A 26,307-nucleotide genomic window follows, 5' to 3' on the forward strand; every position below is an offset into this window, starting at 1 on the left:
TCTGCACTAAACTTATGTAAGAATGTAATCCTGTAATGTGCTATTTATGGTTAGCTTAGGCAATCTTATCTAAAAGGCCTCATGAGAAAAGTTATGCTCTAATACATATGGATGCGATAACATCTATTCTAGGCTAATCAACAGGCATTTGTACAATTAAAAAATGCCCAGTCAAGATTGAGGGTGCATTAGCTACAGATCTCAGTAGGCTTTTTAAAGCCATGCTGGCCCCCAGGAAGCCTGGTTTAGCCAATATGTCCTTAGTCAGATCCAGAAAGATTAATAGCAGATATCTTGTCAGATGAAGTTGATGGTTTGCTTGCTTCACACTGCATTTTATTGTCTAGACCAAGTGTTTGTTAGTCTGCACCAGGCTCCCTGGCTCTGTTCTAGTACAAATTAAATACTCCTTGATGAGAAAACTCACAAATGGCCTGTTGGTCTATGCTGGGATTGAGATTGGACATGAACTGTGTCAGGCTTGGTTCCCTCAGCTTCCTCAAGCCCTCCAAGAGCACTGGGCACACAGCCAAGCTCAGTCTGTATCAGTACAACTGATACCGCAGTTTACGGCAACTCAACACAAGGTTTTTGCATGACGAAGGTTTGAAGTACTTTAAGATACCAGTCTAACAAGATCCTCAAATAAAAATAAACAAACTGCTTCCTACAGCTATTCTGGAGAAGATTAACTCATTTTCTGCTCACTATATCTCTCTTTGCTATAATCGTGGAAACCAATGACAGTTTTCAATCACCTCTCTGTCCATAAGGTAAACAGGTCCCATCCATAACAAACTCTAAAGCCAAATGATATAATTTTCCCACATGGTCGTGTCCATATTCCACCTCCACAATGGAACTCCCAGTCTTAGTTACTCATAGCTTCATTGCAAACAAGAAAAGGGATGAAAGACTATGAAAGGGTGCTTGAGGACTTTCTCAGAGGCATTACAAATAATTTAAGCAAATCAGACTAACAGAGAAGGTAACATGTCATTGTCCTGTATTCTGTTGCTTCTAAACTGTTTCCAGTTCTCTTGATCTGAACATCACATATAAAGAAGAAAATTCAATTTTAATGAAAAAGTTCCTTTCCCTCCAAAAGCAACGCACATGACCATACAGAATTTCCATCAAAGTCAAGAATTTATAATACCAAACTTCACCATTTAAAAGATTTCATGCTTGACATCACAAACCCCCTGGATCTTCCCCTTTCATTATTTAAAAAGGTTGCACAATCAGACTTGACATACCATGAGACTTCCATTGATTTTCAGCTCTGCTTTGGTCATCCTTTGATTAATGTCACGCTTATCACAAATACATACATTTGAAAAAAGTCTTCCCTCACACACCAAAAATAATCTGTATCATGCTCTGTCTCCAAAACTGTTACAAAAATTACCCCTGCTGCATGTCACACCACAGATACAGCTGAGAAGAAAACAGCGGTATTACTTACTGGGAACTCCAGACACCAGCCGTAGTGGACGTAATACTCGGAAAGCTCGCAGTGCTTTAACATCGAATCCGGCACCTTTTCCTCCTATTGAATTCCCCCCATCTGCTTTGGTTGCTTGTTCTAAAATTGCACTAAAAAGCCTGCAAAAAGAAAGAGGAAACAATCTGTAGGCAGGCAGCAAGGCTTGGGCTAAACAGGAACAGAGATCATCACCATCATCTCACCCAAGTTATCTCACAGACCTGTGAAGGGTGTCACACCTCTCTCTGACATTCCCATATGGTGGAGGAGAGACAGACTCTTCCCATATGCAACAGCCTATTGGGGGTGTCTATACCATTTGCCAAACACTTGTTTCTGGAGCAGACATAAACATGACGAAAAGCTCCTCCTTCATGCTCCTCCATGGCTCCTTGCAGCCAGCTATGGGCTGCCAACACTTTGCTGTCTTTATTAACCAACAATCCACCTTGGAGGAGAAAATCATCACCCTTAATTAAGCCAATCATTAATTATCTGCCACCCATTTTACAAAGAATTAAGATTCACCAATGGCACTGCAGGTGGAACTTGGTGTAAACTTGAAGACCCTTCAAGGGGCAAGTTTTTAGTTAGAGTGTATGCTCACACTGTGCTTGTGGATCCATTTGTAAATCCCCTGGTGCACTGGCTAAGGAGAGTGCAAAACTGTAGTAGTCTGATTATTAGAATGTTTTATTATTCCAGCCTTAATGTTTTATCTTGGCTAATAGGAGTAGATGCTTTAAGGAGAAGATGTCTCGCTCAGAATGCATTTAAAAAGGCAGAGCAAGGAAGAAAAAGGCAATGTTCTTCTGTAAAAAACCTGAAGGCTCACCCGATCTGTTAATAAGAACTTGATTTAATAAATTAGCTTTCAGGAAGCAGCTTCCATTTTTCTGGTAAAACATTAGTACATTTGGGGGAGAACGGATTCCTCATGAATTTGCTAATGATATTGCTTTCAGCCTTGAAATCCTCAGCTTGAACCCAGCCAAATTCAGAAGAGGTTAAAAGCTGTTCCAGCCTAAATGGATGTTTGGAGCTCTGTAAATAAGGCTTGCTTGGGAGTGGCAAGAGACCCTTTGGTCTGTCGGGTGCCATGGAGGTACCACAGACAACTTGAAAGAAACTTCCTGAGATGAGAGAACCAGTCAAGATGGAGAGCCTGGACACAGCAATGGTTTCTCTCACAGGCTTTGCAGTCTGTGGTGCCCCTGTCAGGATCTCATCCATATCCTGACTGGCACATTCCACAGAGCCCCCAGACCATGGGTCAAGCAGACACCGAGCTGGGTGATGGCTTAACAAGCAGCTCCAATGCCTGCAGCCTGCAGATAAATCTTACTGATGGGGTCACAAACACAGGGAGCTTGCCCTGGATATTCAAATGAAGATCCATTTACTGAAACATCTAAACCAACAGATTTCCCCAGCACTAAATCCACACAAAAACATGGATTAGGGAACCGCAAATGCGAAATTCCTTTCTTAAGAAGGTTTTTGGTTTGCTTTTTTTTTTAATTCATATTGAGAGTCTTATAAAACTTGTCAGCTGTGACTGAGGAACTCCTAACTTGATCTATTCAAAGCATCAACTTGAAGCACTGCAGAAAGATTTAACAACTAGGTAACGAGCATGGGAAAAACTGTGTGTGAGGAGGTTGGATGCTGAGTTTGTAGGTGTTGCAGAAGCAGGATACAGAGAAGAAAAAAGCAGAGCCTCTGAGAAATACTGCATTGACTACAGACATCACAGAGAGAGACAAACAAGGGTTGATGCAAAGAATGTGAATTATTGGAATGTATGCATTCCTTAAGCTGTGTACACAAGTTATACAGTTGCAATTATCTGCTGGTCTTCATAATAGAAACACTGCAGGTCAAATTTGGCCTAATGCATTTTCAGTAAGTGACTGATTAAGCTCTAGCAATGTGCTCTGTTTCACATTCAAACATTTCTATCTTTCTAGTCCACAGAATTCCCATAATAGGTGATGACTGACATACCTGCACAACAGACCCAGTCTCCCGGGATCCTCTAAACGAAAAATAATTTACTGCAAAAAGGTTTCTGATACTATTTTTCAGCTCCAAGACTAGGAATCTCAAGGAGCTCTGAGTCAGCAATTGTGCAGAACAGGGGGTCCATTTTCCTGATCCCCATTTTCACTGTCCCCATGTTTTCCCAAAGAGCAGCTCTTGGCACTGGGCACTGAGGCTGTTTGTGCTGCCACTTGTACAGTGAGCAAACCAGACTGCTCTAGAATTCTGCTGCCCAAGCAATGCCCTAAATTAGTTCAGGAGGAGCAGAAACACAACCAGTAGGACAACTCACTCCTCTGGAGCTAGAGCCTGCCTTCCCAGGCTAGTGCAGCTCCACTGCAGGCCAGCTGGCCTTGTTTTTGTGCTCCAGCACTGGCATGCTAAATGTGCTCTTTTGAAGTACCCACAGTCATCTGCTTTTGCACTTCAGGAATAATTTGCAGTAATTCCTGCTGCTCCTAATTTTAAAACCTACATTTAAACTTGAATTGCATTACTCCTGCGAATCCTGCTTTAATGCATTTACTCCATGCTTTATATTTCGCCTGTACTAATCCTGCTTTTTCCTAATGCATTACAACTTCTTATTTCTCCCATTTATTTCACTCTGCCTTCTGTATTAGGGTCTAGCCTGTGCTCAGTGTGGCCTACTGAATCTCTACTCCACTCTTCAAGTTTATAGAACACCCTGTAAATTTTTCTTCTTTGTCCTCAGCACCTCCCTCAATCAGGCATGGGCAGACATCCATGATGTACAGGTACCTAATGCTCTTTGGTTTATCAGCTAATTGTTTTCTGAGACTAAAACAGCTGGACAGATGTTAAACTACTGATACAAAAGATGAGGCCAGAGCCTCATCTATCTTATATAGGAAATCCTGCTCTTTGAAGAAAACATTTTGGGAAAGTTTTCAATAGGTATGGTGGAGTGAGGTGCAGTTCTTTATCAGTAGATGAATTAGCATGCTCCAAGCATAGGGTGACAGAGAAATAAGAGTTTGGGTGGTACAAAAAGGGCAAGAGGGTTAATCTCTTGTAGCCTCTGGAAATCTCAACATTAAACTTCCCCTCCTCCAAAAACCAGATATCAACCTTATTTACTTCTACCTAATTACTTTCTGCCAGTGTAAATTCATGCCCCATTTTCATTTGGGTATCATACTTTCCACTGATAAAGCACAATTAACATCACCTTAATTTCTGGCTTTCATTTGTGACATGACTATACCCTAACTAAATTCATCTGACAGACATGAACTATAAAGGCAGAAAACCAAACTTTTATCACATGCATGTATAGATATGCTCCTTGCTTTGTTTGGATTTTTTTAAATTTACATGTGAAGTAAGAAGCTATCTTCAGTGGGTTTTTCTTCTAGTATTTTTCTATTTCCCTTTTGACATTTGATATATCAAAAGGGTTTTCACTTTGCTAGATGACCCCAACAGCAGCATGATAAGGCTGTAACCTGCTCTTCATCTCTTCCTCCGTGGGGAGTACACTGTGATTTTTATAGCATAAAAAAAGAACTTGTCATGGTCCTCTAAAATATAGAAAGAAAACAGAGGCCTTGGTATTTCTAAGGCAAAAAATCAGCAGAAAAACATAGCTGAAGAAAAATCCTCTTAGGTATAAAAAAAGAGTAAAGCACAAAGGTTTTTTTCACAGTGTTTTACAGTTCACCTGTGATTTGTGAGTGTGAAAATGTTTGGATCTTCCCTAGAAACTCGCCACAGGTCTTCAGTAAGACAGAAACTGAGACCACATTTTCCAGTCTGCTCTGACTTCAGATTTTGTCCAAATGTCTTCACTGCTTCCCTTCCCAAGTAAGACTATAACATTGCCTTTCAAATTACACCACCTTTTTCTCTGGCAGTATCTACAGGTCCTTGGAGAATGACTGTGCTTGGCAGACAAACCACAGCACTGCCAGGAAAGACAGATATTCTTCCCTCACAATATTGTCAAGCTGGTCTTGAGAAAGAGAAAGGGGCATGACTGTGATATCTGAAAGTTTTAGTGTTTTCATAAAGAGGAACAGCAAAAAAGAAGGAAGTGGGAGACAATTTGCCTAACCATTAGTGCTTGTGGGTAGCGCCTCATTGAGTGGCTCAGGGGTCTGGTTTTTACTATCAATTAATAATGTTGGTAGAGCCTCTGACTGATACCCTCACACAGACATTCTTCAAAGCATCATTTAAAGTGTTGCTACAGCAAGGTCAGAGGCTATTTAAAGAGAAGTCAGATTCAAACTCTACAAGACATAGCTGATGAATAAACAGGTCTCCCACACTTCAAGAATGATAAGCTGCTTCAAGCCTACAGTCTAACATGTATCCTTTCACCAGAAAACAGAGCAGCTGTGTTCAGTGCTTCCCTCTGCTGCTGTTGCATATTCCTATGGCCTTGTTAGAATCACTGACTATAAAATTCATTTGGATACCAGGGTATCTATCTTCAGAAGGCAGGGGAAAGTATAGAGGCACATTGTTATAAACATTTTTCATAGCAACTGTGACTCTCCTCTAAAATTTATACCTGTGCCTTCACATGTCCATTTTCCACTTACTCTACTGACTAGTTCATGTTAAGGTAAAGGAAGCCAGATGTGCTATTTATTTATTAAAGTTATTTGTGGTGAACTGAATATGGGTGGATTTGAAAGATCTGAAATCTGTCTTTTTTTTTTCCTCCTTTAACTTGCAACAGTACTTGAAGAAGTGCTTCCCACCTAGCCAATGCTTTGTAGCATCTTTGAACATTAGAGAGGATTGGTAAGGCAGAGCAAACAGAAATGGCAATTACCACAGTCACACCATCCTTTGCCCCACATACCAAATAAATCTCTCTGCCCCAGTGTTCAAATAACTCAGCTTTCTCCAATAGCTCCATCAATAGGTAGAAAAAGGCACCACAAAGAAATGTTATCAGCACTTTCTTTCTTCCTCTTTCCTCTCTCTTTTCCAAATTTATTTTAAACCTTTTCCATGGGGCTTCCTTCCTGGCAAAATATTCAAATACACTGAAGTTTAAACAGAGTGTCACTGAGGGATTTCAGACAGCCCCTAGGAAAAGAAGGCAGGGCAGGAGAGGAACAGATGGTATCACCAAGTAGATTTTGCAGAGGGGCTGTGGAGAGGAAAAGCAGCACACCAGCCTAGGCTGTGGTACTGTACCAGTGAGTTTAAACAGATAAACATCAAAGGAACCCATCTGGCCTTGAAGTGGAATCTGTCACTTGAGATTGTTGCTATTTAACAGAGACCTTGGGGTCTTGGCCATGTTTATTATACTCATGTAATCCTTCCCCAGTTACATTTTTTTCTTCCCCATCTACTGACTAAGAGCTGCTGGAGGCAAAAGCAGATAGAGGAGCTGAGAGCTGCAGCTTGTGTCATTGGCAAGGGAATTAATTTCAGCCTGAATATCATCTTGCTGATTAACTGCCCTCGTAGGAAAATTGAAAAGGACTGTACTTAAGCTAGATATAATGCTGCTCTGTGATTTCTGGAGTCCTGCTGTCTCACATCCAATGGAAAAAGAGGAGGCAATGTGTCCTCTCTTTAAAATGCCTCTTTCTCATAAAAATGAAAAGGGAATAATTACATTCACAGGAGTTTTGTTCTTCTATCTTTCTTCCACTTAGGCAGCAATTTCCAAACAGGTGAGATATCTGAGGGCATTCAAAGGCATAACCAATGATGGAATTAGACATCATTACCAGGGGAGGGGGTGGGGATTTTACACTTTTCAGGTATTGACATGCTAAGGGATCCTCTGTCTGTGGGTAGGAACAAAGGAGAAGCACAATGGACATTGCTGTAAGGAGAAGCCTTATGCCCACGTGGAGCAGAGAGGTCTTGAGACTAAGAATAGGCTTCAGCCTGCTCTCCCTCCCCCGCACTGGGAATTCTCCTTCCACCCACTCTTATCCATGATGATGGGAAGTGGGAGGCATTGGGAAGCACGCAGCTCTTTGCTGATTAAATATTTTGGGGCCGGCACAAAAATGGTCAGGAAGGCGGATTGGTGTGGGGCAGAAATTGTGAGGGGGTTTTGATGACTAGGAGGGTCCCTTTTGACATTTTCCCTAGGAGTTGATGCAGGGTTTCCTTGGGAAAGAGGTGAAAAGAATACAGGTATTTGTGGGCGATGAAACTCTCTAACAATGGAGTAGTGGGAGGATGGGACAAATTATTCAGGCAAAGAAATACTTGTTCCCTTTGTACTCAGAGGTAGTTTATCCTTCACCTCTTCCCTTCAACAACCACAATTCCAACCCCTTGCTTATCTCTAGCTCTTAGGCAGAAAAAGCAAAAGATGCATTATTTTGTTTTTACTCAAATAAATTAAATGCCAAACTTGAAAAACATGGAAAGAAATAAGAGAATTAGAAAGGTTGCAGCTCAAAGTGGTAATTTGATCTACAATAGTAAAACTAGTCTTTAAAGAAGTTAAAAGATTAAAAAGGTCAAAATTAAAAGTGTAGAAATCACCAGCTGAGCAGTGCAATTGAACTGAGGAGCTAATTTTTGTTTGTAAGTAGGAAAATCTATGATTTAAATTTTTCTTCCATCTTCCAGAATGAGAAACATCAGCAAAAGTTCACAAGATGGCAGAATTCATCTGTCACCCAACTCCTAATCTTAATTAAGGGATTACCTACATATTATTTTTTAAAATTCATACAGATTTAAAAACAAATGCATTTTCTTGCCGTTAGGCACATTCAGGCAATTGACTTTATCTAAGAGCTTTGGACTGCTTTCTCTTCTTACCTCTAGCTCCCAAAGAGCAGTTTAATTTCCCTGTCTTGCAAACATTAAATGGGTGTTTGCCAGAGGAACAGGATGGACAGCAATGCCTAACATCACCCATGTATAACAAAGCATTGACCCACTCTCATGGTCACAAAGGTTGTCAGTATCCCCATGTGGACAGTGCCTTGAAAAACAAAGTTGGTACTCACCCTACTACCACAATTATAAAATCTAGTAAATTCCAGCCATTGCGGAGGTAAGCGTTGGGGTGAAAGAGAAGTCCGTATGCTATTACTTTTAAAAATGCTTCCACTGTAAAAATTATGAGAAAGAGATATTCCACTCGTTCCTGGGGAAGACAAGAGAACAAGAGAGACGCTGGTTAGTGTGACAAATCACAAATCAGGATGTTTTCTTCTGTCCTAGTCCACCCCTGCTGCCACCAGGGTACACCTCCCACTCAGCTTGCTGGCCAGAGGGTTTTGCTCCTCAGCCTTGCATGGCCTGCAGCCACTCTGACAGAACAAGGGACAGTACATTTTAGTTACGTTCTGAAATTTGCTGCCCTTTTCTTGGCAGGGACTGACCCCTGAACTGGCTTGTGCAAAGCAGGAAGGGAGAGGGTCAGCAGGAGGTTCCCGGGGCAGATATTGTCAGCCATCAATAATGAGCTGCATCCAGCCCTTTTCTAGATCTGGAGAGGAAATATTGCTGCATGCAATACTGTGGAGAGAGATGGGGAAAATTAAATGAGCCCACCTGAGACTGATATGTGTGTCAAACTGAGCTTTCTTTGGGATTCCCTTTTCTGCTGCTGGGGAATAAGTAGGCTGAATATTGGTGATAAGTGATTCACAGATCAGGCTGACTAACACTAGAGGCTTTTAGTCATTCTGTCAGAATTGTACATATCCCTGCAAAATGCAGGCTGCAATTAAGCATATCCAAACAAAGGCACTTCCAGTTCTGTAACTTCTACAGTTACAGTAGAGCCTGATTTAGGACAAGAAAGCAGGTTTTTGGAGTCAGTACAGAGGTTCCCCATCTCTCATCCTCAGGGCCTTTAGCCCCAGTGTGGAATAAGGATAGCAGTATTGCAGAAATGGTAGGGATCTCCACCTAAGTAGGAGGGAAACTGCAGCATTAGGTAATCACTACACAAGTGCTGCGTGGCAAGCTGAGTGGGAGATAAGTACATGAAAACTAGATGACAGCAAAAGGAGACCAAGTCCCTACAAGGTTAAACTACAAAGTCATTAGAAGTTCACACTAAAGAAATAAAATCTGAGATAAATACAAATTAAAACATCCTAGGCATTCCTGACATATCTTAAAGGATACCCAGAGCAACAGTCACTATATATTTTTTCTGCTCCAAATTGCAACTGCCCTGTTCCTCTGTCCAGCTGAATGCATATATGACATTTTCATATTATACAGCAATAGAGAATGAGCAGGATTACAAAAAAATTAGTTCCATCATTTGACAGCTGCCCATTGGAATATCTTCAATTCAGCTCTGGGTAATTAACAGCTCACAAGAAGCCTGCAGACCCAGAAAAAAAAAACTATTGCTAGTTCATCTACATGTTTACATTAATGTGATATTTTAAAAGACTGAGAAACTCCATCTGACAGTAGCAGGCACATGTTTGTGCTTTAAAATATTGCTGCTGTGCCTCAGACAATGCTTTCCCAATGCCTGCAGTATCCCCCAGTGCTTAGTACAAGGAATGCCTAAAAAAAGAAAAAGTGTCATTCTGCAGTTATCTGATCCAGTAGTAAAGCTTTTGAACACACCCACAGCATAGGATTTGTCTGTCGTTGTCCCAGATGGAGACACAGCAGCACACCAAGGATTTCCCTTCCCTTGAACTCAGAAAAGGAAACAACAGCACACAATACTATTGTGTGTTCCCAGCTCTACAAATAGTAAGTGCTTGCAACCAGGAGTCCAACCAGGGGCTTGAGCACAGGAAAGAGCCCCATGATGGCTCCATGAAAGGACTGACATAGTGGTCCTTCTCCTTCCACTACAGCTGAGAGCTGAACGAGTACTGATACACAAATCACTGGTAAACAATGATCCATTTCTCCAGGCACACATTTGTAAAGTAGGACCAGCTATTGTGGAATCTCTCAAACAAAAACAAAAAGAAATGCAAAATGAACCCACAATGGGAATTCCATATGGTCTTCCAACTGCCCTGCCCCTTTGTGCTGCCATGTGGCTCTACCAACATGGCCCAAGGCCCAACCCCACACAGCTCATGGGAGCTCTGCCTTGTGGAGCAATGCCCCATGTCTGCAAGGACAAGATAAAGCCTGTGTAGAGATTGAAGAAAGATGAAAATGAGCTCTGAGGGGGAAAAACCTGCCCTGAACTGAGGATGGGAATAGGGAGTGCTGTGCCTGAGATGGACATGGTCTTACTAGTGCCAAATGAACACCTTTGAGGATGGAAACAAAGATTTCTCTTACGGCAACCCAACAGTTACCCTCTCTCACTCCCTGTTTCAACCAGGGCCTTTGCACAGTTGTGGGCAAGCTCTTTTTCACCTCTCACAAAAAGGGCCAAAGTACTCCTCATCCTGCCTTTGAGGCTGCCCTGCACACTCAGTCCATCTCCCTCCATAAACACACCCAGGATCATGACAAAGTGCTGCAGGCCCTAAAACCTCCTTTAGTAGCCACAGCTGAGACGGCACAAGGGATGTGGAGGAGCCCACCCACTCATTCAGGGCTCCAGGGCCATTAGAAGCAGGTGGGCAGAGCAGGTGAAGTGGAAGGCCTGAGGCTGATCCTGTGCCCAGCAATTTAACAGCAGACATTGTCACTGGCCCCCAGGGACAAACGCTGCTGCCAGCTCTGTCTGGCTTTGTGCTGCACAGCCACAGCACTCTGCAGGCCAGCACTGCCTTTCCACTCCATGAATTTCACTGAAATACCTGTGCTAGTGCCAGCAAAAGGAGTCCATGAAAGAAAACACTTGGAAAAATTCTGGAACAACTTTTTTTTTTTTTTTTTTTTAAATTAACTACTATTTAAAAAAAATTTAGTGCTGTACAGAGCAGACAATATATCAACAACTAGCATGTTCCATTTGACTGGGTTTAGGAGCCTCATACCTTTTCTATCTCTTAAAGATACCCATGGGAATACAGACACTTCTTGTTATTGTAATAAATGCTGCTTGTTGAACCATGTTATGGGGGTAATAATATGCCACAGTATTGCACACACATGCATACATATACATCTATACATTGATATATACAATATATGCAACTAAAAGCTGTTTGAATAAATTCTTTACAGTTCTTCAGCTAAGGTGGAAAGATCCATAAAAAAATAAAATTCTATAAAAGATTCTGAAATTAACATAAGATACAGAATGTTGAACTGAGGATAGGTTTTTATGATCCTCTGCACTTAAATTAATGATTTTAGGGTGTAAAACTGAAGGAAAAATACTGCTGAGATTAAACAGTGCAGCTGCTCCAAAAAGCCATTTCAGAAAGCCACTCCTGCTCAGACTCAAGAAGAATTTGAAAAGCCTACTAAATAATTTGCGTCCCCTTTTCTTCCTATACTATAAAACTAAAGAGCCTTTATGAATAGAGCATAAATCAGTAATGACATAACACAACTGGACTGCAGCCCCAATTCTGATGCCACCTTGCCCAGAGAGGGCAGAGATATGACTCGGCCCCTCGCTGCCTCAGGTTAGAAGTGACAAGACTGTCTCTCACCCTCAGCAGCCACAAAACAATGAATTTGTCTCTGCTAAACGGGCATCTGCACTTTTGATTGCTCATTTGAAGCTTTGCTCTCACAGATGAGGTAGACCACAGCCCAGTGTTTCAATGTCCCAAGGGACACAGCCCTGCAAAGTATCCATCATCCCAACTCCTCTGAGAAGTTAATTTGGTACAATTTTAGAAGAAGCCAAGCTAGGAAAATATTGGTATTTCTCTCTGAGGGAGTTCCCTGCTGACAGGGAGGGGGGGACCTGAGCGCTACATTTGTGGGACGGAAAGGAGATAGCAACAGCATTGCCCCTTGGAACACTAATCCAAACCCCAGCATCAAAAGAGAGAGAACTTTGGAGCTGTAAGAAAGAAGGAACAGAAATTTTTTATTTGTCTCTTAGAAATGGGAACTGTGGTCATGTGGTTGAGGCACATGAAGCATACTGCAGGCTGCAGAATTACAAAGCAGGAGCTTCCTCCGTGGACAATAGGGACATAAATGTTTTGAAAACCAAAGGAAAAATGCTAACAAAATATGACTGGAAGAAGAGGAAGGATAAAAGCTTAAGAAAGTGGAACAGTCCCTGGAGCACACATGTTCTGGGGCTGGCTGTACCCCTGCTTGACTTTGTTTTGGGGCTTTTTTGTACATCTGGGTTGTGAGCATCAGCTACCCAGCTGATACATCAGCCAGCACTAACACTGCCAAGAAGCAACCTGTACATCATCTTACTCATAACAAAGAAACAAATATTAACTTACTGTAAAGGCTGTAAGATATACTACCCAAAGAGGATTACTGTGTTATGTATGAAACCCCTCTAATCCCATATGTCTTCCAAAGGCATAGGTTTCGTTTTGTTTATAATTTTTAAACCGTAGCTAATGTCATCTTGGGTTCACAAAAGGAGCCTGAAAACAGGAAATCCAAAGAAATTACTCTAGGGTGTCATAAGGCGTGTCTCCTGTCAGAAAGTGAGTAGACCAGTGCTGTTTCTGAGAAATGGTCATCAGAATGATTCACTATATCTTGATCCCAGCTCTCTAAACTCCATCCATCCATCCAGCAGCACTGCTTGGTTATAACATTTTCATTGCAAGAAAGATTAAATCACAATCAGGTTCTTGCATTTCATACATGCCAGTTAAAAGAGCTTACAATCTAAAATTCAGTCACTAAATGCTTTCTCTGACTTTGCTGTCTCTCTCTCCTTGCACTCTGACCAGCTTGCTACAAACCATGTTTCAAAAACTCCAGTTTATATGTTTGAAGTAATGACTCACAAGCACTGTGCAGTTATAACCTTTATGGGGCTGCTGTTTGACCTCAGCTACATCTGAGCCTGCATTATTATTCCCTAAAGCTTCCTTAAACATAAGAGAATACATCTCTTCAGTAATGCAAATACCAGACATCCAAGGAAAACAGCAGTATTTTAAGGGCCTCTGTCATATAGGATGTTTTGGCAATGCTTATGGAAATAGGCTCTGAAAGATATGAATCAGAGTGGAAGCACTCAGACCTTCCCCTAGTAGGGAAAACAATCTTTTCTGATGGTCAGGAAGGAGACTGAGCTGCAGTGCTGGGAAGGATGGCCCAGAGACTCCATGAAAAAATGCATTGCAGGTTTGGATTACAGGTAACCTTGGATTACAGGTTACCATCACATCTGGGATATGGACATCCTCGCTGTGTCAATATGCTAACCAGGAGATTACTGCTAACACGAATAAGTGTGACCTTCAGTGAGGAAGAGCCACATGTGCGCACTCAGAGGATCAATTCAATAAAGAAGCTTTTAAGACAGGTTTGTTGACAGTGAGTTACTTCTGAGTATATTTAGTTACTCAGAAGACATTTTCAGCTGAGTATGCATGAAAATATACAAGCACATGAGGGAATAAAACTTAGAAATCAGAAAGACAGAACATGTTTGGATTTTTTTTTCCCAATTTCTCCTTAAAACTACTGTCACTGCAGAAACAAGTGGTCATATCCATTTAATAGAGAGAAAGGGATGATAAGATGTCATACTGCTGAACATAACTCCATTTGCTGCTATTTCTGGTCCTAAAACACAGCATCCCTTCCACATGTTGCCCAAAAGGAATATCCCCAAAATTAGAGCAGAAGAACACTATATGATTTTACCTGACAAAACAAGCCCAAAGAAGAAAGTGGGTGACTACTTCTGAACTAAAGATTAACCCACCATTTTGGTAAACAGAAGTCAGGAGGGCCTCTGAAAGGTTTGATTTCCAAATATGATCAGCACTTCCTTCACTCCACTCCAGCCAAACAGTGTCAGGCTTTCAAATGAGCAGAGTTATATTCATACCACGCACTGCAGAAATACCAACTTTGAATTAACCCCAGGTAAGTGGGGGATTCACTCACATCTGCCTAAAGGTGGCCAACACCTTTATAAAGAATAAATGAAAGAGAATTCTCAGTAATCTGAAAGAAGCAATTATAAAACAGGAATTTAGTGCAAGCCAGCCTTCAGTACTTTATGATAATTCACAACGTGCCCACGATGTATTTAAAGAACTTCCCCTGAAATGAACAGAAGAGAGAACATAAATAGTTTTAAATTATTACAGGCCTCATACACATGCCCTATATTCAGGGATTCCTTGGCAAATCAATGAAGAGTTCATGCAGAACTCTTTTGCACAATTTAGTTTATAAGGCCCTTGTTTTTCTTAGAGCACTTTGGCAAGGATCAAGTTGAATTTATTTACAGGTTAGTGGAACTATGCTGTGTGTCAGAGTCCAGTTGTAATGCAGAGCCAAGGTGGAAGGGGGTTTTCCTGGTTTACAAGGAAAATTCCAAAGGAGTCCCTCTAGAAAACAGATTCAAGCAGCCCCTCCCACAAGTTGTTTAGGAAAAGATTTCCTTGGAGAAAAGTGAAAAAACCTGTGTATTAAGCAAGCAAATTATACACAAGCATAAAAAATGAATATTAAACAATAAAACCTCTCACTGTTCTGAAGAGGTGGCAAATTCAGGAAGTTCTTTTTGTGAACTTTTGCCCCACTTCTTTTCCTCCCCTTCACTCTCAGAACCAATCCTAAAGGTGCAAACCAATCTTACCTAGTACAAACACACTTTCCCTTCCAGTCAGCCACATGCCCATGCTCACTCAAACCAGAACAGAGATGATGAATGCCACTGCTGTTCTGATTTATCATCCTTTCACCTACATTTTTCACTAACAGTGTGGAAAACAAGCCTCAAGTAATAATAATGTAATTATTGGGAGTCCTAAATTTCAGAAAGGGGTGACATGCCAATAACATTAGGATGGCAATACACTAAGAATATTGTTTAAAAACCTTTATATTAGAGAAGGTTCTGAACAGCTTGATTAATTTTGAAGACAGTCCTGCTTGGAGATAGAATTTGAACTAGACAACATACAAAAATTCCTATTCAACCTATATTTTTTCTGAGACTCTAAATGCATGTTTTATAACTCCAAATGTGCCTCTAGTCCTCAGTATAATCTAACAAACTTGATATTTCCTTTCCATTGTACACCAATACTTTTCAGTGGGATACCTGATTCTTCATAACAGAGATGGTCAAGCAAGCATCATTCTGGCTACATATAAAGGATTATACATCCATTTAAACTTAAAATCTTGAACTCTAGTGGCAATTAGACAATGTCTAACACTTATGAGATATTTCTTTACTGTCTTTGTCTAGCAATAGCAGAAATCTCTTGGGCATTGTTGCTCAAGATTATTTTTTTTTAACTGAAATAGAACAATAGGATGCTGTCTATATATGAGTCAAATCCAGAGAATATGTTCCTTATGGGTTCAGATTTTCTTTGGCATGACCAAGAACTGAAGCCATACAAACAGACCATGAACAAATATTCCAAACTGATCAGCTCTGAAGAGGCAAAGAAGCTTGTATCCTAATTTTTTTTTGTCCCCTACTCTGATTAAACTGAAATGAACTGTCACTTTGTATTTTGCTCAGAGCAATAAGAGATTACCCTTCCAGGAGGAAGCAAAATGAGGGAAGGCAGCATAAAGTTTATGACTGAGAGAGCCTCATTTAGGATCTCTGCATAGAAATTAAAAGGTGGCAAGGTGTTTTTACCATGCTTAGGAATTAAATTCACCTCTAGAAGAAGCTTTTACTGGTTTCCTTTATGCATTTTTGAGACAGCCTAGCGTCTTCTCCCAAGGTTAACACAGCCATTAGAAATACCCCCATCATTTTTCCATCTACCAACCACTGGTCCAGACCAGAGTACCAGAAACATCCATTTAAATCAGAGCAGCCCCAGCACAACAGCTGTATCTAATAGATCATCACAAGGCATAAGTGTCTCATCCAGCTCCAAAAATGACTCAGATAAGTGAGAAATTGGCTACCCACCATGCTCAGGTGTCTGCACTCAATCACGTACACAGAGAAATACACAAGTCCAGCAACCACAAAGCATTTCAGTGTTCCACTTAATTAATTTTTAAAATCATTATTAATCTTAAAATAACATGCTAGTGTTAAATATTGAGTGTTTTGTTGCCAGACAGAACTCTGCGTGTGTTTATCTCTACTTAAGGAGGGATTCTAGAGAAGTATCTGATTAAATAATGATTCATTAGGACAGTTTCTAAAAGGTCTTCTCCAGAGTGCATCATCTAAGCAGGACCCACCAGCACACTCACTTTTGGAAACAGCCTACGGGACCTCAGCAGCAACAACTCTAATGATTTTAGTGTTTTGCACCACCCATGAGCAGGTCTGGAGTTCTTATCACAATATCACTTTAATCTGACCATCATGACACAATCAGTGCTTTCAGTACATCCCTTTGCAACGAGTCCCTAAAATTCTTAGTGGTAGGCACAAAGCTTAACTAAGGTGAAACCCAACCATCTGACTGCTAAAAAAAGTAACTCTCCCCCCATGAGATTTATTAATTTCTAATCATTTATATGATTTCAGGAGCTGATGATTTAACTTGCAATCAACTTTATGGCAACTATGGTTTCTCTGCCCTATAAACTTAGACTTGTCACATCAAGAGGCACAGCAGGAAAAATTCATGGTTGTATTCAGTCATCTTTCCAAAAAGATGACCAAAAATTGGGCTCCAAAATAAAGGACTGAATTCCCAACAGAGCTCAAGATGGGGATAGTGAGTTCCTTTGAAACTATACCTGTAATGAGACTTTCTATGTGCCAAGGATTTTTACAATCCCTTCATGGATAAGAGGTGTGGAAGAGTTATAATCCATACCCTTAACTTAATGAAGCATAATTTCTCTCAGAAAGTTGAATTTTTTGGGGTTTTTTTTTGGTTGTGGTTTTTGGCTTGTTGATTCTGGTGGTTTTTTCTTTTTGTTGCTGTTTTTGTTTTGTTTTGGTGGGGTTGTTCTGTTTTGGTTTTGTGGGAGTTTATTTTTGGTTTCATTTACTTTTAAAAAATTCTCTGGTCCTACAAAGCTTTGACTAATTCTAGCGCATGCTAGGTTAGGATAAAACAGAGTCTTAAGCAGGGAGACTTGCCACTAATTTTGTCTGTAGGCTGAATTGCCCATTTCCTTCTCTTTACAACTTCTCAGGTAACACTAAAACATGATAAACTATCCCTAGACTGCCTTGCAAGGGGAACCCAAGCTTGCACCCTCGTGTTCTGAGCTGACAGAAGGGCTGGTGCTGCCCCTGCCCCGGAGCCCTTGACACAGAGAACATTTCCAGAAGGGAGCAGCAGCCAAAGGAAGGAGGATTTGGGAAGAGATCTCAGCAATCACGGGCTCCTCAATGAACCATGGACACACCCAGCAATATTTAGACCCTCCTGGATCACTCTCCACCACTGAGTTAAGAGCCAGAGGTGCAAGGGAGCCCCTGCAGAAATCTGGCCCTGGACCTCTGGTTTTCGACTTTTCTCTGACTGCCCACGCAGAACACCTCACCAAATCCCACTTTTGCAACATCTCTGTCAAATGCATTTTACTCCCATCACTCTTGCACATTTTGGGATGCTCTAATTTATGTTTTTAATCTACTACAATTCTTTCATAATTGTTTGTGCAGTGATGCCTGACAGGGAATGCTTTATAAATAAATTGAATTTATGACTATTTATAACCTCTCTCTCTTGAAATTTCTCAGCAAATAAATTGGTCCCACAGCTCAGTTTTCTAGGGTTGGTGTTTCTCTGTAGACATTCATACAAACACACAAGGTGCATGCATGAAAAGAAGAGAGAAAGGGACAGAGAGAGAATGTGTGCACATGTGTGTGACTTTACTTTCCATGACTAACTTCAGGGCATATTTAACATTCTGTTCACAGTGCTCAAGGCAGACAGGAAAAACACAACTGAAGGGGATGAAAAAATGGAAAGTCCTTGCAGCTTCTTCATCTCAGGCTCCATCCTTACTTTCCTGGGACAAAGGTTTTCATGTTTTGTTTACTACCCCTGAGTAAGTCTCTCTTTGGTTTCTTGCTGCTTGAGCAGACAGGACACATGAAATGAGGCAGATATAAGGACCTCTGACAACCAGCACATAAAACTCATTTTATTTCCTTAATGGAAGGCTAATTGGTAATTAAAAACATGACTGTGACCTGTGCAGTACCCAGAGAATAGAAATTGATTTCATTTTAAACAGATAAAGCTCACAGGACTGCAGCTCTGCAGAGTAGCAAGACTTTCTGGGCAAGGAGAAGTGAAAGAAGTCCTTTAGTTTTTAACAGGTTTTGCTAATTTAGGCAAACTAGAAAAAAGAAAACAAGAAAAACCAAAGAAATTTGCCAGTTCTTCAGTCCCTTGGTTGACTCCCAAGAACAACTCTGCTGACCCTCCTCACTGCAGCTGCTACTGATGGTGAAATAGACCCAGGGACAAGAAGTTGGAAAATGGAATTCAGATTCTTGCCTGGCCGCCCCCAGTCAAACCAGGGCAGGATTTCTCATTTCTTGTAAGACAAGTGTGTGCCTCATCCCCCTAGGTGTGTGTATTGTAGGGATAAAGAGAAATTAAAACTCTTATTGGGTGCCAGCAGCTCCTGCCCAGCCAGGCTGGGGTCCCCCAGGACACTCCTCCAGCCCCACAGAGCCCATGGCACTGCTGGGGTGCTGCAGAGTAACACGAGGTTGTGTCATAATAAAATATTTGGATTTGCTTCAAACAAGCCAAACACACAGATCTGGGAATGTTAAAACATTTTTGTTCAATAAAAATATCTAAACATGAGGCTCTGCTATTTCTGTGCTTTCTGAAACTCTCTGAGAATGTCCCTTTACAGACAAAGGGAATATTGCATTTAAAACACTTCCAACTATTTCTTCTAATATTCAACAAAACCAAGTTTTGAAATACTGGAATTTTTCAGACAACACCTAGATTTCCACCAGCCTGACCGGCAAACCAGCAGGAACAAAAATTGGAAAAAAAGAGAAACAGCTATGAAATGGGTTAATACATACTCATGCATTTAATTAATTAAAAATAAGGAAGAAGGATTTCTAATTAAGTTCAGACTCTAATAAGGAATGAGGATTGCACCCATGCCATTTTTTTGCAATTGAAAACTCTGTGAAGAAATGTGGTGAGGACTAATTATCATGCCAGAAGAGAGGCATCCCAAGTACCTGTACTTTCTTTTACTTTAATAAACCCTTAATACAACACTTATTCTCATGCAGATAAACTTAAAATAAAAAACTAAGAAAAATACTAGAGTCTGGACAATGAGAGGTCAAGAATCTTATTAATATCCAATTATGTCCTTTAATTAAAGTCAGCTTGATTAGCTTCTGGCTGGTTTGAAAAAGGTGTATTCTTCCTATATTCCCTGGCTGCAGGGGCAGCTCTGTCTCCTGCAAGCATTGCAGGCTGTGGGATCTCTGTCTAAAGGAAAATTAGATTTCAGCTGGCCTGTCTGAAAAAGAAATAAAAAAGGAGAGATAAATCCCACCCACAACGAGAACTCCCTTTTATCATTTAAGTCAAATTCTTATGGCACCCATCACTCAGGGGGAACAATCCTGGTGCAAACAGCTCTGAGAACTCAGCCAGATTTCCGCTACGTCAGAGCCTTGCTCAGGGCTGGCAAGCATCTTGCCAAATGGACTTGGATTTCAAAGGTTTCATGTTCACTTGATGAAAATACGATGTTGCACTCTGTGTTTTCACTCTCTCTATTCCCAAGGCTCCTTTTCTCTTCAATCACCCTCAGGCTCAGAGCAAACAGGATTCATATTGATCTGTCTGAAAATTATTTTTAATGCCATTAATGTTATAGGCTGCTGTAATGGACCTCTTCCAAGTTTTTCATCCTGACTAGTTGTTCTGACTGACCTGCAACACACTAAACACATAACTTGCCTTGCTGCTGGCCAAGACCCAGCTCCCAGAATAGGGGAAAAAAAGCCTAAAAAATGTAAATTTGACAAACACATAAAATTTCTCATGAAACAAAAACCTGATTTTGGAATAGATTTTAAATTAAGATTTTAAATTAGTATGGATGTAATTTCCATCAACTTCTATAAGGTCTGTACAACCCAGAACAGTTTAGGACAGTAAACTTTGGCCTAGTAACAGCAACAATATTCTACACTAACACAAAATCAAATTGCACAGACTTGGGGGATTTTAGCATTTTCTTTTAGCTGTCTACAAGTTGTGCTAAGGCAGTGCTGTGCTAATGTTTGAGTTCACTGGGGCAACTAATTAAAAACTATAATTAAATGGAATAAGCTGCCATTATTTATGAAACAGTGAAAAGGATGTTGAAAGAACAAACATAGACATGGAAAAAATAATGTTGATAGTGCTTTTTCATTCTGTTCTGACTGTCTTTGGTACTGTTAGTAACACACAGATGGAAGGGGAACCAGTTTTGCAGGTAATAAGCATTGCTCAGTCCACAGTTTATCCTTATCCTTTGACAGACTGCAAGAACAAACACAGCAACCTAAAATTCATTCTCAGAATATTTTATGAATGGAAAATAAGCTGATGATTCAATTTTCACAAACACTTTTGTCTTCTGCTGAAAGCTTCTCATTTTAGTCAGCTGATCTAAACTGAAATTTTCCAAAATACTTTCTTCTCTCCTAAAAATTTCTTCCTTATGGAATCCATCAGAATTCATGAAGATGTAGAAAAACATTGATAGGATAGCATGCAACAAGGACTTGTCTTAAGCCCCTGAGCATGACTCCAAAGCTACTTTCCACAGCTTATATTCCAAACAACTCTGTCACTTGCCTGTCCTCTGTTTCACTCCTAGGCTGTCTCATCCTGCTTTATTTCAAACCCAATTTGTTTTCACAAGGAGATTTTAAAAAAGCCATAAGCAATGAGGACTATGGAACCACCGGCCTATGGCAAATGCCATAAAATAAAATAATTAATGGAAATTCTTTAATTTTAATTAGCTTCCTTTCTGCAATCATTCCCTTCATGAAAAGTTCAATTACCAAGAACCAGTGCTGTTAGATTCACTGCACTATATTATAGTTAGCTGGGCTGTTGCACAGAAATGGGAACTGACAGTGAAATCTCTTGTACAGCTTGCCAGATATGAAACTAATAGGGCTGAAATATCCCACAAGTCTTCTGGAGCTGCCTGAAAGGATGAGATTGCCAGCCTGAAAGAATAAGTTTGTCTCATCATGTAAGCGCTTCAGATCTTCAGAGAAGGCTGCAGGGGTTACACAGTCAATCACATACTGAATGTGACTCAATGTCATGCCATTACAAAACAAAAAAAGCAAGCCCCACGCTAGAATGTGTAAACAAATGTACGAGCCACGAGATGCAAGAAAAATTCCTTCTGCTCCACACAGCAGGGGTGAAAGCTTGGCTGAAATTCCGTGAATGAAAGGATGCATGGATGGACTGGGGATGATCCAAGACAGATCAACAGGGATCTCCTGAAGAGTACAAAAATTACCTGAGAGAAAAAGCTGTGGTGAGACCATTCAGCACAGAGAAGGTGAATCAACACAAGGCTCTGGACTGCAGGTGGTGAATAATTCATTTGCCCACTTTCACTTTGGATACCACAGGAAGGAAAGGCTTTCCACTGCCTTTTCCACTTCTTTCCACTAAAGAAGGCTCACTTTTCCTTGGGATGCCAGTATTGGTGAGAGGGCTGTGACAGAGCACACTGGCTGGAAGTTACAGACTTTAAATCCCTAGAGGTTAAATTCTCCTGTGGGATAGGATAACTAAATGGCCTACCAGGGTATCTTCTAGCCCAACTTTTGCATTCCTGAGGCTCTAATAGATGTCAATGGCCTCAAGGTCCAGCCAGACTTGTCTCATCAGGGAGGCAGCTGTCCGTTGGGCTTGGACAGAAAGACTCCAGGGGACAGTCCTTCTCTATTCACGAGTGAAAAACCTTTCAAAATGTTTCTGACACCCATGCAGCTAAGGCAGATCCAGGCAAGCAATCTATTAGTCATTTGGGATTTCAAGGAATGCTTCCATGTGTCATCATTTGAAAAAGGAGCTCAGTATCTCTCTTGGGGGAAACAGAATTCAGGCTTCTCCCCAGGGCTGATGAGTTTGGAAATGTCACTGCAATTGTGCTGAGATGGAGTAAGATTTTCTGTTCTTCAGGATTTTCAAAGATTACTCTGCAGAGCCCAAGTTAAGAGGAGGGATTTTCCCCTCCCTGGAAGGACTCTCAAGCACCATGATTCTGACTGATTCTCATCCAGGTTGGTGATATTTATAACAGGAGTTTCTCTTCCTCAATGGATCTGGTTCTGAAGGGCATTCAGGAGCACGACCTTGTGAATATTTAGTCTTCTTTTGATCTCTCTTGCCTTAGGTCCACAGAGCCTCTGCAGCAGAAATCTACGAGATTTGCTGAGCATATTTGTAATTAATCCTAGACTTAGAGAAACGTGGGGATTAGTGGATTGCTGAACTCCTTATGTCTCTGGAGCAATGCTGGAGTTTTCTTGTTACAAGCAGCAAAGAAAGAGTCAGAATTTGGCTTAGGCCTCTGAACCTACTGATTTCCATAGATCAGAGAAGTCTTCAAAGAAGCAGTACTACCAGCTTGAATAAATACAGTCTCCCTCATGCAAAGGTTGCAATAAGACTCCACAGACAGTAATGAATGAATTAAAATATAAATCATACCCCATAGGCAAAAGAGAAACTGTCTCTATTTCACAATTGAGAAAATTGAGAAATACATAGGATGAAGCTATTTGAAGGTTTGAGGTCTTCCAATTCATAAATACCCATTTTAGGACAATGACAGTCTGATTTTATTCTTTTTTTAATTCCAGAGACACCAAGTAGTTTGTTGACTAATTGGAGTGATGATGCCTCTAGGGATAGGAGCTTGGCACAGTGGCTTGACTGATTTAACCAGCTAACAAGCTAATAGCAATTTACAGAAGACAAACCTCTGACAAGCATGAAAAGACACTGTCTAAATGTTTAGAAATCTGATTAATTCCTGGTGGAAGAAAACTGAGATATTGCTGTCTCTGCCCCTCTATTCTTGCTCAGACTCCACCTCCTGCTTCTGCCATCTCTCCAACCTTTAGTCTCTTTGGTTGCTTTGTTTTGCACTCCACTGTTCTTTTTGGACACAGGGATTTCCAGAGGTTCAGCTGAAAGCACAGACATCTGGATCTCCAAGTCCAAACCAAAAGCTGATCAAAACTGACAGACAAGTTTGGAAATTGGAACTACCTGATTACCACCTCATGAGAAAATCAGGAGAGGGATGGTGGAATCCTGGGGGTTTGCTATTCCACACCATAGATATGGTGTTCATAGCAGGCAATGTCTGGGAGGTGCCAAAGAAACTTCTGTATCCCAAAGGATGTTTTTTTTGGCTCACTTTTGCGAACTAACACACTGTGCCCTAGGAACACACCTATTATTTGGTGACATTTGCACTGTAGCATCAAAATGACACCAGGACCTCACAAATGCAACTGCAGTGCAAATGGGGACCAGAAGCACCAAAATTCTCTCTCAGCAGGAAATTATCTGAAGAAGTTACCAAAACAGTTCAGCAGCCTTTTGTTGCAACATTCTTTACAGGGAAAGCACGGTATATCACAGCATGATGAATTCTTTGTATTGCAGCTGGTAGGAACTTTCAGTTGCTAGAAGCTCAGTTTTAGCTGTCAAATCCAGAGCTGACTGCAGTCTGGGGTGCAGAGGCTGCCTTGCACAGTAGGGAAAGACTGCACCCACCAGAGAGGGAGTTGCAATTCTTATCTGCACAACACAATTCTCCTGCTCTCTATTAACCCTAACTTGGACCAGTTTATAGGGTCCCAATAAAGTTGAGTTACACCCTGTGCACCAACCTGCTGCTCCTCCTACCTGTTGCCATCCTCCCTTTTCTCTGCAGAACCAAAACTTCTCTCACAAAATTGTGATTCAGTTTGAGTAGAACAGCACCTGACAAGAAGAATTCTCCAGAACTACAACAGAGTAATGCAGAAGGCCTCTGCTCTTTGAAACACAGAATAAAAACCAATTATCTAAAAAGATGGTGCACCTAGGGAGTGCACAACAAGGGGTACATCTCTAGGTGTCTCTTGTAAAAAAGGCACAGAACAGCTCATTGCATCAGTACTCTTCCTTTAGGGCAATCAGGAGAATTCATGCTGTGGGTAGACTGATGAAAATGGAGATTGCAGATCAAATTCTGAACAGGTCATAAGTAAAAAGAGAGAATATTGACTTTCTATAGACAGTAAGCACTCTTGCCTCCTGCAAACTCACCACACTCCTTAAGAAATCCCTGCTGGTCCACTTTGGACAAGGTGGTGCTGCTCCAGAGCATTACAGTGTGAGCAAGGAAACCCTTCCCAAGGAGGGAGATCAGGGCTCTGATAACCAGAAAGATTGGTGGAGCCCCAGAAGGAGGGGTATGGACTGCTGAAGCTCCAGAAGGAGGGATGTGGTGTTATTCCAGCCCCAACTGTGCCCACAATACCCTTCCCGTCACCAGGACTCCTACCCTGCACTCTCCCAAGAGGAGCTTTACAGCCCTCTAAAATAATTACTACGGGTCTGCATTTTATCAGATAGTAATTTCTGAGAGAAATACTGCAGCTTTAGTAGTTACTCTTAACTGTTTAAGAATATGTTGGTGTTTAGGTAAACAAGAACCTAAGAATAACAGGTACAATTAATTTCTGATTTTCACTCTTTGAAATTCAAGCCATTTAGGAGTAAAAAGATAAGTGCTGCCATGTATGCAAGCCTGTGAGCATCAATATATTTTAATGGATACATTTCTTTTATATCTAGACTCTGAATTTTCCCACCTCTGAGCAAGGCCTGAAAATGCACTGCATCATCTGAATTGCTCTGTAACCCAAAATCCCAAGTTTCCTTAGGAAACCTTCCTCTCTGAACAATTTAATATGATGTGATATTAACATCCCAAAATTTCCCCTCATGAATTAGAAGTATCTGTCTTTGCTTTGCCCAATTTCTGCTACACAAATAAGGTCTACCTCCATTAGAGAAATTCCCATGTTCTGCACTTTTTATTTGACTGGTGAGGCTCTTTTTACTTTGTACCCTGAGCTCTTCAGTGGCTTTGCCTCATTTAAAATCTGTATCTCTGCTCAGCATGCCTGCATTCCTGTGGAGAGTTGCTTAATCCCTCTGTATACTCCCAATCTGCCTGCAAGGAACACACAGAGCATTCCCAGATCTTTAAATGGAGGCAACACAAAAAACCTCCTTTCTTTTATTAATAGAAAAGAATTCCTGTAATATTTAAAAAAGAAGAAAACATAAATCAACCAAGCCCCCTCTTTTTTGGTTTTATCCTTTTTTCCTGCTTTACTCAATTATAGCTGATTAACTGCCATGACATATGAGTCATACAGGATCTAGGACACAGGATGTGTTCAGAGTTGCTTAATCATGTTCTAATATCTAACATGTACACTTGTTTACTAGGTAAGAGAGTTGTGCATGGTATTTACAGTGTGCCATGTTAACTTGGGATGTTAAACTAGAATGGACAGAGAATGATAAACAAAAATGATACAGACAAATAAAGAGGGAGAAAGAAAAGTTAAACCAAAGCACGATGAGAAACAGACTTCCAGAGCATAGGAAGAAAGAATTCACATTTGCTTTTTTTTTTTTTTTGTTGGGCCACTTGTAGGTCTTGTCTCAACTATATCAAACTAAGGTCAAGGTACCTTTCTTATCTTGGTGAATGTCTGGTTTTATCTCAATACCTCAAATTTTCCTCATAAG

General features: G+C 40.8%; 1 protein-coding gene across 4 annotated transcripts in view; it reads right to left on the reverse strand.

The window, feature by feature from the left end:
- CACNA1C (calcium voltage-gated channel subunit alpha1 C) overlaps positions 1–26,307 on the reverse strand; it is a 409,423-nt gene that overhangs the window by 182,519 nt on the left and 200,597 nt on the right. For all 4 annotated transcript variants that reach the window (XM_064735921.1, XM_064735904.1, XM_064735893.1 and 1 more), the window contains exons 4-5: positions 8,503–8,642; positions 1,469–1,608 (exon numbers count right to left, since the gene is read on the reverse strand). In XM_064735921.1, coding sequence (XP_064591991.1) covers positions 1,469–1,608; positions 8,503–8,642 — 280 coding nt within the window. The remainder of the gene's footprint in view (positions 1–1,468; positions 1,609–8,502; positions 8,643–26,307) is intronic.

Source organism: Zonotrichia leucophrys, chromosome 1A (genome assembly GCF_028769735.1).
Source record: "Zonotrichia leucophrys gambelii isolate GWCS_2022_RI chromosome 1A, RI_Zleu_2.0, whole genome shotgun sequence".
Classification (NCBI taxonomy): Eukaryota; Metazoa; Chordata; class Aves; order Passeriformes; family Passerellidae; genus Zonotrichia; species Zonotrichia leucophrys.